The 18,606-nt window shown below is 52.8% G+C and overlaps 1 protein-coding gene across 6 annotated transcripts in view; it reads right to left on the bottom strand.

Annotated features, from left to right (window-relative positions):
- Positions 1–18,606, bottom strand: part of PDE4B (phosphodiesterase 4B) — a 148,405-nt gene that overhangs the window by 21,483 nt on the left and 108,316 nt on the right. Inside the window, exon 1 of one of the 6 annotated variants that reach the window (XM_090146828.1) lies at positions 14,983–15,621. The exons of the other annotated variants lie outside the window; for them this stretch is intronic. Coding sequence (XP_090002954.1) covers positions 14,983–15,205 — 223 coding nt within the window. The 5' untranslated portion in view covers positions 15,206–15,621. Of the gene's footprint in view, positions 1–14,982; positions 15,622–18,606 lie in introns of those variants that run through there. 6 annotated transcript variants of the gene reach the window in all.

Genomic DNA, 18,606 nt, shown 5'->3' with positions numbered 1-18,606 from the left:
CGATCCGCGCCCCGCGGGGACGGCCCGCCACTGCCTGCCCCGGGCGCTGCCCGCCCCGCCGGCACCCGGCCTGCCCCGGCCTCGGCTGCTCCTGCCCCCCCAGCCCCGTTCCCCGACTTCGTCTGCTCCTCACTACGTCTGCTCCCCAGCTCTGCTCCCCGCTGTCACGTTCTCCCGCTCCCCAACTTCCCCTGATCCCGTGCCCCCAGCTCCCACTGTCATTTTGTCCTGCCTCCCAACCCCGTCTCACCCCACTTCCCAACTTCATCTGCTCCTGATCCCCAGCCCCGCTCCTTACCATCCAGCTCTGCTCCCCAGCATCATCTGCTCCTGCTCCCCAACTCACCTGGTCCTGCTCCCCAACCCTGGAAGCTTTGACCATCATCTTCACCAGCCCTGTACTCTGGTGGTCAGCCTTCCCAGTACCATCCACCCAGAAGCCCATGTACCCAACTCTACCAGACCCGCTCACCAACCCTCCCAGTCTTGCTTCCCAACCCTACCAGTCCTGCTCCCCAACCAAATACAGCCTTCCCTCCAGCAATTCCCTCCAGCCCCACTTCCCAACACTATCAGCCCTGCTCCCCCTGCTCTCCAACACTTCCAGCTCTGCTCCCCCAACCCCACCAGCTCTGCTCCCCAGCCCTTCCAAGCTCTGTTCCCGAACCCCGCTGGCCCGGCTGTTCTGTGTTGGTTCCCAAACCCAGCACCCTGCTCCCCCCAGCCCCTGCCCACAGCCCCACCGAGCTCTGATGACCCTGCCAGAATGACAACACGCTCCCAAGAGGCTCTTGCTGTCCAAGTTAAGGTTTACATAAGCGGATACGGTGAATCATAAAATCTCCCGATGAATGTAACCGCTTCTCATAATACCGACGACATACGCTTACCCCATAAATCTGTCCAACTTAATGAGTTCAGTGTTTCTGATGGCACAGGCTGAGCAGGTAACAGTGACATCAGAGGGCAGGATTGCTACGATATACTCGGGATAAGCTATGCAGCACGTATGCTGTGTGTGCAGCCCCCGGCCCCACGCAGGGTGCTCCCATGGGCTCCCCGCACAGCCCCCCACGCTGCTCTCAGCCTTCACCAGGGGAGCACTCCTCATCCTCACCCGGAGCCACAGAGCAGCTGAACCCCCGAGTAAGGGCTGCGCAGGATCCCCACGTTCAGCGTTTGAAGTTACAAAGCAGAAAACTCATGCTGCCAAAGAGAACCTCATGAAAGAGCTATCAGGGAGCACTTGGCACAGCTGAAGAAAAGAAGCAGTAAGTCTGAGCCTCTGTGTCATCAATAGGGATTTTTTTTTTTTTTCTTTGCTGTGCTCACAGAGCTCCAAACATGGCAAGTGATCTCTCTCAGAATGCATACTTCGGTGCTACATAAAAGCAGGTAGACACAGCCAAAACATACAGAACTCGAGCATATTCCCCTCTCTCACTGCCCGCTGTTCCCTCTATCAACCACTTTATCATGTAAATTAGTTGAGCTGGAAGGGCTCGAATCCCTTCCAAAAGAAAATGTCTGCACTGATAAAAGTAACAGAGACTAAATCACCCCTTCAGGAGTAGGAAAAAAAAACCTCATCAGGCAAACTAAACAGGGGCTGCCCGTCTGTTTAAATAATGGGCTGCAATGTGTTACCGCAGCGCGGCCATCATTTCAAAGCCGACTTCGAGCCACGGCCGAGGCTGGAGGGGACAGGAGGAGGAGAGCAGCCCTGCGGGGGTCTGCAGTCGTGCCTGGGCTCGGGGCTGCAGGGAAGTCCTGCCGAATCCTGCGTGAAGGTCACTGCTGTTAGCGTTGCCTTTCAGAACTCAGCTGAACAGAACCGGGGCTTTGGGCACATTGTTACCTCCCCCCCCCGGTCCTGTGCACAGGGACAGATGTTTCCACCACTGCTGGGCTACAGCCCCGGTGCAAACAGCCCCGGTGCAAACCCCACCGCCACCCCTGGGCTCCTCTGTCCTCCCCGGGTTTGGGGCTGTGACACATCTCAACTTTTTTGTATTACAGAACCATATCACAGAACGGCCTGGGTTGCAAAGGAGCACACTGCTCATCCAGTTCCAACCCCCTGCTGTGTGCAGGTCGCCAACCAGCAGCCCAGGCTGCCCAGAGCCACATCCAGCCTGGCCTTGAATGCCTGCAGGGATGGGGAGGCATTTCATTCATTTTCCTAAGTCAGCGAGGTTTATGAAAGGAGGTTCTGACCGCACATCCCTCCCGGTGTTTATCCCTGTCCCACTGTGCCCTGAGCCCAGGTCAGCACCACTGTGACCATGTACAGAGCAGTGGGACAGTGCTGGCCGTGACTGCATGGATAAGGCTGAAGACCTCCCACGTGAAGGTCCCAGTGCCATCAGCACTGCCAGAGCCCCGCTGAGCCCCCTGGGCACCTCGGGTACAGGCAGACAGCAGCACCAGGAGGGACGCAGCCTCCTGGAATACAGCCTGACGTCTTCAGCTGTGTCAGGTTTCAGTCTGTATTGGGGTGTTGCACAACCAAACCCTCACCCATAACATTTCCCCCTCGTTCCCAGGCATGAGGTATCGAGGGGAGCCCCTCCATGCTGGTGGTGCTGGGGCTGGGCAGCGGGACAGCAGGACAGCACAGCTCCAGGCCTCTCCAGGCATTAAAATATAAAATCTTTTGCACTTTGATGCAATTGATTGACTGCTGCAGCTATTCTGCAACAACCGCCCTTTCGGTATTATTCACCATCTCTTCTGTTTCCACCTCAGACTTAACTTCCTCCTGCTGCACAAACAGTCGCTTCTGATGGACTGCAGCTTCACTCGCTGACCTACACGGAGAATGTAAGACCTACAAGGGGCTCCATCAAAAAATACTTTCCACATGGAAAAAATGCCAAGGTAACCTTTTGCAGTGGAGGTGAGAAAGCCAGTCACTGCCACTCGCAGCAGCCCTAAGCCTGTGGGACAGCCTGCTCCATAACAACAGCAAAGCCCGCTGCTCCCTGTGCCAGCGAGACACCTTCTGGCTTATTTACTTCCTTAAAAACCCTAACAATACACATTGTAAGTATCGCCTGCGACTTAGGAGAGGATCTTCACAGAGCCCATTTTTAATTACATAACATTATATTCATTATCCACTGCTGTCAGTGCCGTCATTGTTACAGAAGATAAGAAATGCTGATGAGATGGCAGATCCTCTGTTAATCACCTGAATGACAGATCATTATTTGGGAGCAGTGCAGACAGTGCTCGTGTTTACTGAAGGCTTCATTTATGCAGCTTGGCCTTTGACTGCTCACGAATAAGAGCTCACACCTGAGCAGGCAGCAGGCTGGGATATCAGCATGCACACAAAGCCTTTTTTTTTGGAAAACACTGCCCTAGTGGAAGTCCTCCCTGTGGGATCCTCACAGTCCTGAGCCACAAAAGCCAAACCAGCTGAACTCACCTGCAGTGCACTGAGCCCCCCAGGTGTCCTGGTGTAGGTCAGAGAGAAGAGGAAAGGGGACAGGGGACGTCCCTGCAGGTGTTCAAGGTGAGGTTGGATGGGGCCCCGGGCAGCCTGGTCTGGTATTACATATGGAGGTTGGTGGCCCCGCATGCAGCAGGGGGTTGGAGCTTGATGATCCTTGGGGTCCCTTCCAACCCCAAGCCATTCTATGATTCTGTGATTCTGTGATTCCATAATTCTATGATTCCATGATTCTATGACAGGGGAAAAGGGAAAGGGATAGGGAAAGAAAAAAGGGAATAGGGAAAAAGAGAAAGGAGAAAGGAAAAGGGTGAAAGGGAAAGGGGAAGGAAAAGAAGAAAGAAGAAGAAAGACAAAAGAAGGAAGAAGAAAATAATAGAAAAGGAAATGAAAAAAAGAGAAAAGGAGAGCGTGATGGCCTGGAGACCGAACAAGGCACGCGGGCGGTCACGGCTCAACAAGCCAACCAAAATCAGATCACTGGCAGTGCTCCTCCAGTCCCCTTCCAGCAGACGAACATGCCCATGGCACGCTGGGGAAGCCAGGTTCGTTACGTGCCCCCAGACAACTCCTAGCAGCGCCGAGCATCACCGCAGCCGCGGGCAGAGCGCGTGCTCAGCAGAACAGGTCCACCAGCAGCAACACGCCGAGACTCGCTGGAGCAGGGCTGAGCACGGGCTGCCAGCCACCCGCCCTCCCCTCCCCGATGCTTCTGCGGTTGTTTACAGATCGTGCGGACATGTTTACATATTTATCCTCAACAATGCCGGGCGAATAACTGACACTACATAATTTATTTGTTTAATGTATCCTGTTAGCGCGCTCATGGCTGCCCGTGAGCAGGGAGCCGTTTCCTTGAATTAAGCCATTGTTCCAACAGATCCTGCAAACAGATTTGAGAAAATTGTTTCGGAGATGGGTTGGAAAATTCACAGGAAACAAAATAAAAGGAGCAGAGCACAACTGCAGAGATTCATTTAACGTCAGAGGTGAATGTTCCTGAGCCTCCTAGCACCAACCTACAGCTTGATAAAGCCCATATCTCCGTAGGACCTCGTACGCCTTTCCACGTTTGAGGTGTCAACCAAGGGCCAGATTTACAACTTTTTCTCAAGCACAAACCTAGGAAAAAGCCTAAAAGGAGGGCAGCCGATGCCCCACAGCAAGACCTCCAACAGAATGAGGTGCCACCAGCAATGCACACACACCATCCCACCTCTGCCTGCGACACTGCTCGGGCGCAGGGCTGCAGTCACCGAGTTATCTAAAATCATGGGAACGGCGGAGTATCTCCATTCACTGTCCCCCCTCCAACATTTCATCGTGTGCAATGAAACTAATTATATCTTCTGCAGAGATAAGTGCAGATGTGCAAGAGCGGCACAAAGCCCCAGCACCTGTGGAACAGGTGGAGCCAGTCCTCTTGGGCAAGTCGCGAACAAATGGACGCGCCTGCCATCCTCCCCCTCCGGAGCGTATTTTGGGACAGCGGCTCTGCCCGCAGCCCCAGCTGTCCCCTCTCACGTTTCTCAGCCCCCGGCAGTGCTGGTGGGGGAGCGGAAGCAGCGCATCCTCGGGGAGCGCCGACAGCGGGACGCCGTGCCGTCACCCAGCGCGTGGCCGGCGGTGATGGAGGTGGGCTGAAGGCCTGCAGGCAGAGGGGATGCACTCAGCTGGCAAAGCATCGCCTGGGGATGCTGAGGAAGTGGCACCAGAGGACACAAGGCTGTGGGCAGAGCAGGGACAGCCTCCATGCACAGGCAGCTGAAACAAAGGAGGCTGTATTCAGAGATGATGGAGGAAGATAGGGAGAGAAAAGAACCCCACCGAAATGAAAGCTTTCTACTGCTAATTGTGAAAAATGACAGGAAATGAACAAGATGCCATTGCCAGGAGTGACGCTCGTGGTGCTGCAGTTGTCAGAGGGTTTGAGATGTGCTCCAACCTCCAGCACAATGAAGCTCAGGCTCTACTGGGTACTTTCAGGTTTTGCCTTTTAAAAGGAACAGAAATAAATTCATACGTGACAGTACTGAGGAGTCTGGCCTTGCACTCCACTTCAGAACCATTAGAAGAGACTCTAATTAAAGACAGGTCCTTCCTGGGACACATGATGGGGATACCCAGAAGAGCTGCTTGGGGAACTCAGCCGCAGAACGGCGGCTGCAGAAGGGCTGAGGATGCCCACACTCAGCCCAGGGCTGCAGGGAGCAGAGATTTCCTACAGGAGGACACAGGGCTGTGGAAATCAGCACAGAAGGGAGAATCACAGAATCACAAAGGCTGGAAAAACCCTCGTAAGGCCACCATCCTACCCCCATCCCCACCATGCCCACTGACCATATCACTCTGTCATGAGAAACTGTATGAGGATGGTGGAGATCAAACCAACCGCATCCCCAGGGCCGACCAAAGCACAGCTCATCTCACAGCAGAGCGGTGCCTTTCAGTGATGGGAGGAATGCCCACAGCTCACCCAGCCACAGCACAGGAGGTCTGCAGTCACCCACTGCCATAGTAGCAGCGATGTTTCTGAGTCAACAGGCGAGCTGACTGCCGGCCGGCCGACCGAGCCAGCTGCAATGTAACTCGAGCGACACTGATAAGCAGTAATATTAGCCTGGAGAAATGTCACTGGGGTGGGGGTTTCATCTGAACTATCTTTAGCCAGCTAAAAGTTAATCACCTAAGCTCCCTGCACAGTCAGTGGAAAGTGACTGGGACCTCCAAAGGGTGATCCTGGTCTATTCTCGGCACGCCGCCTGCACCGGGCTGAATCACCCTCTGGGGGGGACCTGCCCCCCATCAGCTGCAGGAGGCACCTTGCCATCACTGAACCACAGATCACCTGCTTCTGCTGCCTTCAGAGCATGACTGTACCAGCATTGGCTTTGCAGTTCGTCTCCAGAACCACTTAGCTACTGCTTGAGCACTTCTCCAAATGGTTGCAGGACACTGCAAGACATTCCCCTCCCCCTGCCACCAACTGCCAGTTGGCCATGAGGCTTTCATCAGCCCCTCAGACTGGTGGCCCCCCAGCCCTGACCCCTCCAGCAGCCCCCACGCTGCCCCAGCATCCAAATGGCAATGCTGAAGGAAGCGGTGCCAACAACTCTCCATGGCCCCACAGGCAGGGCAGCCCCACAGCCATCACCACAGGAGGTCACAGAACCACAGAACCATTTGGGTTGCACAAGCCCTCCAAGATCTCCAAGCTCACCCCCAGCCCACCCCCCATGTCCACTGCCCACGTCCCTCAGTGCCACATCCCCATGGCTCTGAACACCCCCAGGAACGGTGACCCCCACCCCTGGGCAGCTGTGCAGTGCTGAACACTCGTTGAGGAAAGAAATTTCTCCTAACATCCAACCTGAGGTTGCAGCTTTCAAAAACAATTTGCCCCTACAAATCTGTGCATGCTATTCCTGTTTCACTTGTCCTTACACACTTGTAAATGGACAGCAGTGGGCAGCCTCAGTGACCAAGGACAATCTGACTGCTCCACGGCTCCCCAGATTCCTGGTGCATTTTTCAGGAATGAGCCTTTTTCCCATTGTCACCACGTCCTTCCTTTTGCTCTCTGCCTCTCTCTTTTCGCACTTTGGTCCACTAGGAAGCTCCTTGCCTCACCGCGTTGGCTTCTGCTGTGTTTCCTGATCTTCCTGCACAACAGGACGGCTGGCTCCTGAGCTCGTAACACACAGTCTTCAAAATGAGTCTGTCATTTTTAGCTGGCAGAAGTTAGGCTAAATTAATCACATGGCAATGACAGCATCTTAAGACCAAGCAGTAACTGGAAGCCCTCAGCAGCAAACAAACGTGTTTTGTTTGCCAGGTGAGCCCTGTTGCTGGGCAGTGCATCCACTCTGGGCCCTGACTGAACTGTGATTCCTGCTCACCCCAGGCCCTGCCATGAGGCAGAGATGAAATACTTCAAGGGAAGTCCCAGCACAAGGCCAGCTTGGAGCAAGAGCTGAGTGCCCATCAGCTGGTTAGGGCAGAACTGGATGGACCTGCAGCGCTCTGATTGTACCCACCAGCACTGGCCAGGCGTGAGAACTGGGTCAGCAGGACCCGTGCAGAGCAGCAGCTCACTGAACAGACCACTGACAGTGAGCAGGAGATGGGCAATTGATTATTAATTAAACTAGAGCAGGGTGATCGCTGTTTATTACTTTGGGAGCTGGAGAAGTCACTCAGGTCTCAGATCCCACCATCTGCTGGCTTGGGCAGCAGGGTACCACCAGTCCCAACAGCACTTCTACTTCTTGGAAGAGGCAACCAAGGCACCCATCTGGGACAATCCCAGCAGTTCCATGCCAGGTGGAGCACCACGAGCACCACGAGCACCAGTAGCACTGTCTTGCCAAGATGTGGATTTACCAAATGTTGCTCAGAAAGAAGGACCAAAGCTTCACGGGCCGCTGCTGCAGAGAGTAGAATGTGTTTTATCACGAATCTTCATGCCTCATCCCAGAAACATAATGCCAGCATCTCTCCAGGTGAAACAGAGCATTGGAAAGTACTTGGAATGGACTAGCTAACAGAAAGCCATGGTCCTGAGTTAGACTCAGGAAGTGCTCTCACATTTACTTTGTGAGTTAACAAGCTCTGGATACAGAAAGCTCTAGAAGAGCTGTCTACACCTCAGCTTTAAATATGCTGCAATATAAAGATGGCAGATCGAGATCCCCAGAGGAAAGTCAACGCTGCGCCCTTTGCATGACAATGAGGAGTAAAAATGAGGTGCGAACACCACAAAAACCTTAAGGGAGATGAATGCAAGTCTTCAAGAAGCCCATTTCTGATCCGAAGATAAGCCTGAACATTTAATCTGAAATGCTAACGAGGGAGGAAAGCTGAAGAAGATCTGAGGAAGGATTAGGATCTATTTTGGCTCAAGGCAGTTTCTGCAGCATCCTTTCCCCCTCCCACCAGGAACAATGCACCCTGACTGCCACAAATCAGTGGGATAAGTGACAGTGCTTTTACGGTGCCACATGGAAGTAACAAAATGCAGGAAGCATTCCATCAGATGTCACTTAGCAGTGATATCATGGGGGAATTTGGGAATGGGATTTGCCTGCATAGCAGGAATTCCTCAGTCCGGGGACAGGGGGGAGCAGAAACGGCAAGAGGGATGAATGAACAGGAGAGATTGCTCAGCTCCAACCTTACCTCGGGGAGCAACCACACGGTTTGGCATTTTGTCACTTTACTGAGCAGGGTCGGTTCCTTGTTGACCAGCCTTAAGCACAGAATATGACAGCAGAGGGTACACCTCCCCTCCACGGAGTAACAAAGTGCAAAAGGCTGCTGATACACATACAGGAGAGAGCTGTAGGAGGAATGCTGAAAATGTTTTTTTGACATTTGGTAAGGAAATAAATACCTTGAGTGAGTTTCTGAAGACAGACCACGGTTACCAAGGCCATCAGAAATGTGAACCCCCATCCCTCCTCTGTGTGCCATGGTCCTTCAAGGGCCACGGTGCCATCTGAAAGCCAGTCTCTACGAGTGGAATGGCCTCAAGAACTGCAGATGGTATAGAAGGGCTGCAGAAAGAACATCCAACCCAGACCCAGAACTGAGGAAGAGGATCTAAACCCCAATTCCAGCTCCCTGTGCACCACGGGGAGCCCAGGTTGTGTTGCTGCCAGCCTGGCTAAGCAAGGGAAGGCCAGACCACAGTGAGATGAACGCTTGGTGGTGTGACTACAAGTGTGCTCTTCCTGAGCACATGGCGTGCATGTGAGTGAACACAAGTGTGAGAAAGATGCTGAAAATTAAGGATGTGATTATGAAATTACCCAGCTGCCCACTTAGGATTTAGCAGCTCCGTGCGGCGCATTATCTCATGGCACATGTGGGCTGGCGCAGGGAGGGCTGCTAAGCTCACACGTGCAGGGAAACCAACTTGGATCCTGGAAGCAACACTGCTAACAAGGTGCTCCACCTAAACTAATTAGCCCTGCCTTTCAACAGGCTTAATTAGGTGGGGCACCATCCTGTGCTGTTGTGGCTAGACAGCTTCCGGTGAGGGAGCCGGCTCCTGGTGTGATCCTGGTGCTGCTGTGCTGCGGTGCCACGTGCCATGGTGTGCAATGAGGGGCTGCTGGCTGTGCCCCCAGCAGCAAGCAGGTGGTGGTGGGGTCTCCAGCCCTGTGCAAACCGAGTGCCTGCAGCCCTGCTGGTGCTCTGACACTCCTTGGGAAACCATGAGTGGAGCTTCACAACGGGCCGAAGAAGGAAGGGACTATCCAGGCAGGAGAGCACTGCAATAGCTTTAGTTCAACAAAGGGAAAAAAGGCCACAAAAGATGTTGTTTTCATCCACATAGCCACGAAAACAGGTTTTGAACCAGGTTAACCTGGAGGTAATAAATCCAATGTTCTGCACGTTCTGTGAGAGTGAAGGTCCTGTGAGCAGAGTGAAACAAATGCTGGGTAGGAAATGGAAGAGGAACCTCAGGGATGATGCCTGGAAGTGCTGTGCCTCATCCATCCAAGGAGCTCCTTTCGGTCACCGGCAACAGATAGACAGAATTAATTAATAAACCTAGCTCACCAAGAGGAAAATTGTTCAGGGTGTTTAAAATGAGGGTCAGAATAAAGCCACCAAAGTCACCGCAGCGCTGCACAACGTGCCGCTGGTACAGTGTGAGACCTGCTCAAATCAGATCCCTCAGCTCTGAAAAGGTCACAGTTTCACATCCAGGTGTCCTCCCTTGTATCTCAGCTCAGTTTCCTCAAGTCTTCAATAGGAAAGAAGAACGTGGCTCCTGGAGGCACCCAGACAACTCACAGGAGCTCCTTAGGACACACACGAACCTTCGTGCCCACACAGCCTGCTCTCAGCCCTGCAGAGATTGGCCATGAGGTCACCCCTTATGGTTTCAGCCACCATGCCAGACATTCAAATCATATTAATTAAAAAATACAATTAAATAGATTTCTCATGACCTGTCTTTAATGACGGAAGCTTAAAAAACTGATTTATTCTGGAATTTTGATCTGTTTTCCTACAATAGATACGTCACATACTCAAAGGGTAATGAAGTCTACCTCGCTGATTTACCTTATTTGAACTTCTGGCCCTTATTTAGCCTCTCCAAACCAAGGGATGTGACCATCACCTTACTGAAAGACACAGCTGTGGCACTGTGCATTGAGCAGAGCCACTCGGGCGTGTGGTGCATTGCAAAAAATGACCTGTTCTGACATATTTGGGACTGAAGTGATACTCTGAGTAAGCCCTATCAGCCCATCTGCCATTGTACTCAGCAGCACGTCGGATTGCTCAGTGCAGACCGTGGGCTGCTCACAGAGCAGAACCTGCAGAAATTGCTTGAACGATCTGGAAGCACATGCAATTTAAGAAGATGTTACTTCATCTGTGATCCTCCAGCTTCTGAAAACGAGCATATCTCACTGTTGGGCCAGCGGCACTCCAGTGGCTCAGTGGTGATGCCCTGGGACCTACGGATTCACAGCGAACACATCCAGACGTTACACAGCCCCACATCACAGAACTGCAGTCTTCAGACCCGCAGCAGCTGAAGGCAGAGCTGGACCCTCCATTGCACCAACCGTTTGCACTGACTCTGACTTACCCCAGCCAACAGCTGCTCGGGGCCGTGACTCAGTGCGCTGCGTGTTTACCAAACCGCACGTACAGCCCTTTAAAATAATCTGTTTAAAATCACAGATGAAGTCCCACGGGTAAAAGGGTGGGGAGGAAGAGGGAGATGCCAGTATCCTACGAACCGGCATCATTTGTTTTGACAGCTTTTAATATTCCATATTCATGGCTTCACGTGCCGAGCTGCACCGTGCCTCTGTGTCACCTCCAAGCTGGGGACATCACGCCCTGGCCACCAGCTCTTACAGAGGGGACATTTAGGCTGGACGTTAGGGAGAAATCCTTTACTCCAAGGGTGGTGGGCTGAGGGCTGGACCAGGCTTCAGTGCCACAGCCCAGCCACCAGGGACAGGCAGAGGGTGAGCCCCAGCAGGCTGGGAGGGCAAGTCACAACACTGCAGTCACTGCACTGAGCCCTCTGCCACAACGTATTATTTAAGACCTTCAAAATATATTTACTTAAGGCCTTCAAAATATACTTCTTTCAGCACCTTGAACCCGATTGAGGGAAATCGAAGTGGCAGCTCGATGCGCGGCACGCTCATTAACAACCTTGGTGAAAATATCAGATTAAATGAACGTGGAAATCCAAATGCTCCCCACTGAAGGTCAGATACGGGTTGTCCTACTGCAAATTACTGCGGTGGTTCCTCTTTAAGTCTCACGCCCCATGGCACCTTTCAGGATCTCTTGCACAAGAGGCACCTCGTGTTCGCCTTGGCCAAAGTCTCAGCGCTCCAACTAACCGCACTTCTCTGAAGTAATTAATTCTGTCGAATAAATCAGTGAAATCCACACAATTTCTGCGAAACATCTGATTTTCAGCTGCCCGGGGCTTTCCATTTAAGGCAATTTGCAATAAAAGGCATTCTAGCAGCACAGTGAATTGACCGCATTTGGATGTGTGACAAAGGCAGGCTCAGAACGAGCACTGCTGCTGAAAAATGCGGTGCGAGGACCATCGCTTCCCGTCCTCATCTTTCCTGGTTCCTCATCTATAAAGTGTGATTAGCAGATTTTTGGCTCGTACCTGGGGAGGACGTTCCCACTGCACATAGATGGAAATACTTCAGAGCTTCACGCAATAAAGCTGAAACCCAGGAAGCTGCTAACAGCTCGTGGCATTCTCACAACAGGAATTTCGGGAAATACCCTGCCCAAAGAACTCGAACAAAGGTGAAAGCCCAACGTGTGTGTTGGAGGAGGATCTGGATGCGGACCACGGCCCGTAAAGCACCGCTGCTAACACGGGAACCACGCCGGTGGGGCTGGAAAGTCGTGTCTGGATTTCTCTTCATCCAGAAGCAGCTCTGGCAGGAGGGAAAGCACATCACAAACGTAAGCACAGCCCGTGTGCTGCGCCCTGCTTCCATCGCACCGACAGCATTCAGAGAATTAAAACACAGGGGTGACCACAACGTGCTGAGTGCACAGCAACCTCCCCACACAGCTGCCATCCATCCTCTGGGCTCCGTGCAATGACAGCGACGTAAGAAAGTTTTTGCAGAGCGTGGAGATGGGGTTGGGGAGTTTGCATGCGTGCAGATGTTTAATTGCCTCCTGGACAGCAGGATACTCAGACCGGAGCGTCCACTTCCAAAAGCACAGCTCTTAAAGACATTTAATTCACCGCTCACTGCCGCTGCTGACGGCTCCTGGCGCACAGCAAAGCCCCGCACCAAAGCCCCGCACCAAAACCCCATCACCAGCTGCCTGGCCTTGGCCCAGACCCCCACCCCATCCCATGGCAGAAGGCTCTGAGCCGCACGCACAGTGCTGTATGCAAAGCAAAAGACATCAACTGCTGAATCAACGCAGCTCCAGATTCCGTGGGCTCCTTTTATGGCTGCTTTTTGTTTTGATTAAACGCCTGAATGCACAACCGAGTCAATCAACACCACCTTTGGACATGAAAATACACCCCATCAGGACTTATTTAGATGATTTTTAAAGCGTGCTCTTAAAAATGGAAATCTCTGTAAGCACACCTACTCTTCCAGCAAACAGAGACCGAGCATCTTTTATTAATAACCATAAATAATTAACAGTTGTTTCCTTTCTGCCAAAAAAGTACCCCGATTATACAGCACTTCGGGCTGTCACTTACAGACACTTTGCACAGAGGAAACAATATTACACGGAACAGCTTCATCAACGATTAGCATAACACTTTACCAGCTGCACCGGGACATCACCCTTACACAAATAAGCACAACATGCTTTAGCATTAGCAACCCTCTGCTCCTTCTTTTAGCTCTACCCAGAACACGCGTTGATTTTAAAAGCTGTTTTTACCCCCTTGTTAACCTATAACTGTAGAGCTAAGTGGACAGGTCACCCACCCCTGCTGGGGGTGATGGGTGCTCATCACCCCCTGCTGCCCACCAGCCCTGCCATCACCCTCCTTCCACGCTCCCACCCATGGATGATGTGGTCAGTGGGAGCCTCTGCCCAGCCACGACCCGAAATTCAGCCGCCAACAAAGAGCCAGAGATACTCACGTCTCCAAACACGACGGCACAGTGGCTGGCAGCCGGGATCAGAGCCGACAGGACAACGCTGCGAACATGGGGACAGCCCAAGGACAGCCTGCTGGGACTCGTGCAGGGCATTAACCTGGGAACAGCCCCCACAGAGATGCAGCCTCTCACACTGCCATGGCCAGCTGTGTCCGGACACAACGCCGCAGCACAGAGCTCAGCCTCGGGGGAGGAAGAAGAGGCTTATATAGAGCTGCGGGGGGATGAGCCATGGGTGCTGTCAGGAGCCCATGGCAGCTCTCGCTTGCTGCAAAATGCTGCTGACATGGAAGCCGAAGGGGCTCAGCTCGGTGGGACAATGAAGAGCCCTGCTCATCGCTAAGGCATGCACTGCCCCGCAACCTAACAAACAGCTCCGCCTGCCAGAAGTTTGGTTTGGGTGCTTTTGTTTGTTTTGGTTTCTTCTTTTTTCTTTTTTCTTTCTTTCTTTTTTTTTTTTACAGTCCAAGTACATATTTCTCAAACTCATATGGAACTGATTCAGTACGTTGAAGGCTGCGATGTCAAAATCGCACCCACTATTATCGTTCCATACAGAAAACAAAAGAAACACAGATTTTATCAACTCTGAGATTAGCGATGGCAAAGTCTTATTGTCTCCACAGAGGCCTTAAGCAATCCTGCATGAATGGGAGCTGAGTAAAGCAGCACAGGGCTCCCGGGGCTTGACCTGCCTTTAAAGAGCAGAGTGAACATGGGGACACAATGAAAGCACCACTGGGGGGATCTCCTCATTGCCACCTTGGGCTGGCAGTTGGTTCACAAAGAAAGCATCCATCAGCGAGGAGCCCTTTTAATAACCTATGACTGCTTTGATGGGTTTAAGCTACATAGCAGGGTGTGGGATCATCAGTGAAATCACAGAACCACAGAGCCATTCAAGATGGAAAAGCCCTCTCAGCTCCCCCAGCCCATCCCATGCCCACTGCCCACGTCCCTCAGTGCCACATCCCCACAGCTCTGAGCACCCCCAGGGATGCTGACCCCCCACCCTGGGCAGCTGTGCGGTGCTGAGCGCTCTTTGGAGAAGAAATTTCCCCCAACAGCCAACCTGCCCCTGCCCTGCACAGCGTGAGGCCGTCACCTCTCATCCCATGGCTGTTCCCTGGCAGCAGAGGCTGAGGAGCTGTGGGGAGCAGTGAGGTCTCCCCTGATCCTCCTCTGCCCCAGAACAAAGCTGCAGCCCCCACAGCACTGTGCCCCACTGGGAGCGAGCGGCCCAGAGCTGAGCACAGCACTGAGCTGCAACCCCACCAGTGCCGAGTATGGTGAGAAGTGACAACCTGAGCCAAAAAAGCAGTGCTTTGGCTCCTCACCTTCACAAACGCGCAGCTGCCGACATACCTGCTATCCCGTCCAAGGATCCCTGCACCCGTGTGAGGATACCCCATACACAAAGCCCCTTCGGAGCCCCCGCCTGACCCGGGGCAGGTGGGATGTGGGCAGGAGTGGGACCGCCCCGCACACAGCGGGATGTGTGAGCATGGGGAGCCCCGCTGGCACCGCGGGCGGCAGCTGGCCCCGAGTGACAGGCTGCTGATGGCAGCAGCACGTGGAGCATCTTCATGTGACACCCGCAGGTGGGGCGGCGGGGAAAACAGTTTTCATCTGTTGCTATGGAGCCGCAATCGGCTTGTGTGTCTTCAGAGCCTGCCGAGGAGAAACGAGGGCTATTTTCTTATATAGATGTCATGAAATCTATCCTCTCAGAATTTCTGGAGTCAAAGGCTAAGCAGGTTTGCCCGGATACCTTCTGCTATTTGATCTACAAATAAATCTAGCCGGGAGACCTAAAACGGGTGTCACTTTTCAGCCGGAGCTGATCACAAAAAATCACTCTTTGGCCTCATTTGGAGCTGTTTACGTGTGCGGGGGCACAACGGTGTGTGAAACAGAACGGGGCCAGTATCTGCGCACCAACCGAGGCTTCAAAAATGAAGGGAAAAATAAGAAGCCTCAGAATCGCAAAGCCCAGCGACTTCGGAGAAACTTTTCCCTCATTCTCTCCAATTGCTAAAAGAAAACCTGATGTTCTTCTTTTAAAATGTGCCTGCCTCTAGGTCTTTGGCACAGGTTTGCCGATGGGAGGGCCGGCAATCTATTTAATGACTGCATTGACGTCAATAGCATAACTGAAATACTTACTAAGATGCATGAGTCCAACTTTCAGGGGGTGTGTGTTCACAGGCAGGAGCAACACACGAAACGGACTGCGTGGGAACGAACTGCCCGGGAAGAGCAGGAGCGGTGCTGGGTGTCCCAACACGCTCCGAGGGCACTCACTGCTCCTCTGCTGCAGGGAACCTTCCCAGGTCGCTCTGAAACACCTCTGCTTTCTCCAAGCAGCAGGAATCGTTTTGCATTTGACAGCCTCGGCATCGCTCGGTCACGTCACTGAGCTGCCATCCATCTGATTTATTCTGCAGTTGCTTGTTTCCAAGCGAGCATCATTATGGCAGCGCATTAAGAATAGTGCGCAGGGAGTCATGTTTAGGGACAAGCCTCCAGCACCACGCTGCTCTGCACACGCACTCTCAGCTCAGCTCCGCGGCACTGCATGGCTCCCTATCAGAAGCAAAGCACCAACTCATCCCAGCCACCTGAAAACCACGGGATGCTGCAGTCCTCACTGCTGGCAGCCTAAAGCATGCCAACAGGACTTCAGCATGAATCAGCTCTCTCATACCTGCCCAGCGCCAGCGCCTCGCGAGAGCAAAGCCCCATCTGAGCGCGTGGGGCTGATGGGTGGCTGCAGCCAAGGGCCGAGCGGAGCACAGGACCCGGTACCTCCTGCAGGAGCCGGGACTCTCAGTCGCACAGGCTTTATCCAGTCCTTTGTTTATGCTTTATACAAACGTTCGTGCACGAGTCTGTGTACATCTTACACCCACATGAAAAATGAAAGAGTACGAGTTTTGGGTTCGTGTAAAGGCATGCGAGCAGTGCAGACAAACGTGTGGACGGGCAGGAAAGCAGAGGCTAAGGCACAAGCAAAAAGAATACCGAGCTCTCCCGCCCACCCCAGAGAGGAACTGTAACAAAGCTTTAATCCCACGAGCCCCGAGAAGCCCGTGTGTGACACAGCCCAAAGTGCCACCCCTCGAAGCCTCAGGTTGCAAAGCTGATCAGTGTTACGCCTAATGATATATTATATTGCTAGGTAATTAATGGTAAGGACGTGCTGTAATTATCCAGTGCTGAAGGCACCCGAGGGGCAGCAGCAGGAGCTGTGCAGTGCTGCTGGCAGCACGTCAGTGCAGTGACCCACTGGGGAACCAGTGTGCAGAGATGCCTGGTGCTCACGGGTCGGGTCCCACAGCCAGCTGCACTCCTGGAGGCTGAATGAGGCATAGATGGCTTAGCTGGGAGGGAACGAGGCTCAGTAAGGAAAATAAGCTTGGAGGAAGGAACAGAACTAAGCAGGGGCTGCCAGACCTGTTGCTGGGCATGGGTTTTATCGGCTGAATGGATGGAGCTGAAGACCCCTCACGAGTGCTCAGGGTGGTGAACTGAGAAGAGCAGGGCTGAGGGTTGGAGCTGAGATCTGAGGAGCACTGAGATCAAACAGAACGACTGCAGCAGAGGTCACGTTAAAAGAGAAAAGAGAAGCACACGGGAAGGGAACGCTGCAGAGATGAGCACGGCACTGTTTCTCTATTGCTAATTTCTGTAACGGTGGGAAAGGAGGTGGGCAGCACCTGTCCCAAACCCAAACCTCCATAAAAGTGCTCTGCAGTGCTTTGCACAGCCACGAACCTCACGGTCCCAACCAGTCCCACCATCCTGCCCAGCTGTGAAGCACAGGAGCTAATTAAGGACTGATGTACTTTTTGCTGCCGCTTCATATTTCCATGCCTAGTTCCTTAGGTACCTTAGGTTCCATTCCTAGTTCCTTAGGTAACTCACATAAGCACTTTTGTTTGTTCCTGTGATCTGTAGTTATAACAAAATAACAGGAAAAATCCGCCAGGTTTACTTAAGCTGATACCAAGGACAAAACACAGGATGTCCAATGCATATCCCTCTTCCTTTTATGGCTTGGTTATAAGGTTAAGAAAGCTCTGAAACCTCCAGTGACATCAGTGTGGGCTTGGGAACCGCTCTGCCCCACCAAGAGCCTGACCAGAATTGTTCACAGTTTCAAGAAAATGAAAGCAAGAAGAAGAATTTCATCACCCAACACAGACCATCCGTTTCGCCATGGGCCTGGGTCCTGTGTGATGCAACTCCTCGGGAGCACACGGGCACCAGATCTGGCTCCTCTGTCCTGCAAACGACTGACAAGCCCCTAAGGCTCTGCTGGATCACCAGCTGGCGTGCATTGCTTGCAGTACAAAGCTGAGTGCAGTTTGTGTCCCCCCAGGGTAATTTTATGAATGTACGCTGGTTTGCTCTAAACCCCGAGTCCTGCATTTCTCGTAACAGGATATAAATCACTCTGCTAACGACAGACAAGAGGAGGCACACGCAGGGTGCACACAGCGATGCCAATCGCTTGTGGTGGTGCATCGATGAATCAACGTGTGACATGGGAGAGCTAAAATCAAACACCGAGCTTTGCTGGTGGATCCATCCAGAGAATGTAACACATTTCAGTTAAAGACATGTCCTTCTGTCTAGAAGGGAGCAACACGGTGTGGCCCCAGTCTAAACCTCACCACTTCCTCCTCTGAAACCTGCAGGGAAGGCACAGCATCCCTTCAGGCACAGCAGGACAGGGGCTGCTTGGAACATCCCTCCTTCCACTCATAAGTCCTGGATCAACACACTGAAAGAAACACCCCGAACCCCTTCGCTCTTCCTGCACTGAAACGGCATCTTCCTTAGGAAGCATCCTTGTTCTCTGAACAAGGTGAAACGCACGGCAGTGGCTGTATGGGGTGAAGGCAGGCCAGTCCCCAGAAGAAAACCAGTAGCGGGAGGAGAGAGCAGCCCCACAACCCCCAGCACGCAGCCATGCTTCCTTGT

Source organism: Phasianus colchicus, chromosome 9, assembly GCF_987193195.1.
Source record: "Phasianus colchicus chromosome 9, bPhaCol1.hap1.1, whole genome shotgun sequence".
Taxonomy (NCBI): domain Eukaryota; kingdom Metazoa; phylum Chordata; class Aves; order Galliformes; family Phasianidae; genus Phasianus; species Phasianus colchicus.
This window is presented reverse-complemented; position numbering and strand designations above follow the sequence as displayed.